This window comes from Suricata suricatta, chromosome 10, assembly GCF_006229205.1.
Source record: "Suricata suricatta isolate VVHF042 chromosome 10, meerkat_22Aug2017_6uvM2_HiC, whole genome shotgun sequence".
Classification (NCBI taxonomy): domain Eukaryota; kingdom Metazoa; phylum Chordata; class Mammalia; order Carnivora; family Herpestidae; genus Suricata; species Suricata suricatta.
Window position 1 is genome coordinate 5,504,314 of NC_043709.1, and position 1,082 is coordinate 5,505,395.

Sequence of the window (1,082 nt, forward strand, 5' to 3'; positions counted from 1 at the left end):
GGGCGCCCCCCAAAGCGGTTCTGGCACGAGAACGGCGCTCCGTCGTGTGTCTGCTCTCCTCCGAGTGTGACGCGGTCTGAACCCCCACGCAGGTATAAACTCGGGTTCTGCCGCTTCTGCACGGTGAAGTACACCCCCAGCACCAGCGAGCTGGACAACATGTTCGTTCACCTCACCAACGTCGCCATCCAGAAGCACGGGGTGAGTGCGTCCCCTCACTGGCCAGCGGCGGAGACGGGCCATTTTTGCGGGCTTCTCTCTCTCTCTCTCTCTCTCTCTCTCTCTCTCTCTCTCTCTCTCTCTCTCTCTCCATGGGCACAGGCGGGGCAGATACGGGTCCCAGATCCCGGACCCCCGGCACTTGTGAGCCGCGGGAGCTTTAAGCGCCCGGTGCATCAGCCTTTCTGGTTGGTTCCGTGGCCTTGGGCACGTTCATTGGGACCCTCGGAGCCTCGGTTTCCCCATTTGTGAGAGGAGGTCCTGTTCCTCCCTACGTGCCCATCCGTTCAGCAGATTCTCACTGACATCTGTCTGGGTTGGTGTCGTGCTGAGTGCGGGGCTGTGTCGATGGTCCCTGCTCACGGAGCCGGACCCCCTAGGGGATGACAGTCACCAGGCAATCACACTGACAGTGCGTCACCACCGCCTGAGCCACGTGCTCTGAAGCTGGGGCCGCAGATCCTGAAGAGCGTGGACTGAAGGGGTCCCTGGTCCAGGTGGCCAGGGCAGGCTTCGTGCAGAATGTTCGAGCAGAGACCTGAAGTAGGAGCAGGGGTTACCTGGCCGTAGGCCGGGAAAGAACGTTCTAGCAGCGGGTAGGCGTGTGCCAGGGCCCCGTGGCAGGAAGCGGCATCGCAGGGCTGAGCGAAGGCAGGGGTGGTGGCATAAGGGACCGGGTGAGGCAAGCGAGGCCGGGACGGGACCTTGTCGGCTCTGCGTGGGCTTTGGGCTTTCGTCTGGTCCTCACAAAAATGTTCTGAGGGTCTTGTTTCTTTATGAAAGTCTCTTCTGTTTGGATCTTGCTTGATTGGAGGCCTTGAGTATGCTGGTCCTTTCTGTGTCATTTGAGTGGAAATGAGCTT

General features: G+C 60.5%; 1 protein-coding gene across 1 annotated transcript in view; it reads left to right on the top strand.

The window, feature by feature from the left end:
- The window catches only part of TTLL1 (tubulin tyrosine ligase like 1), a 30,268-nt gene that overhangs the window by 19,338 nt on the left and 9,848 nt on the right, over nucleotides 1–1,082 (top strand). The window contains exon 10 of the mRNA XM_029954112.1: nucleotides 16–201. Within this exon, the coding sequence (XP_029809972.1) occupies nucleotides 16–201 (186 nt within the window). The remainder of the gene's footprint in view (nucleotides 1–15; nucleotides 202–1,082) is intronic.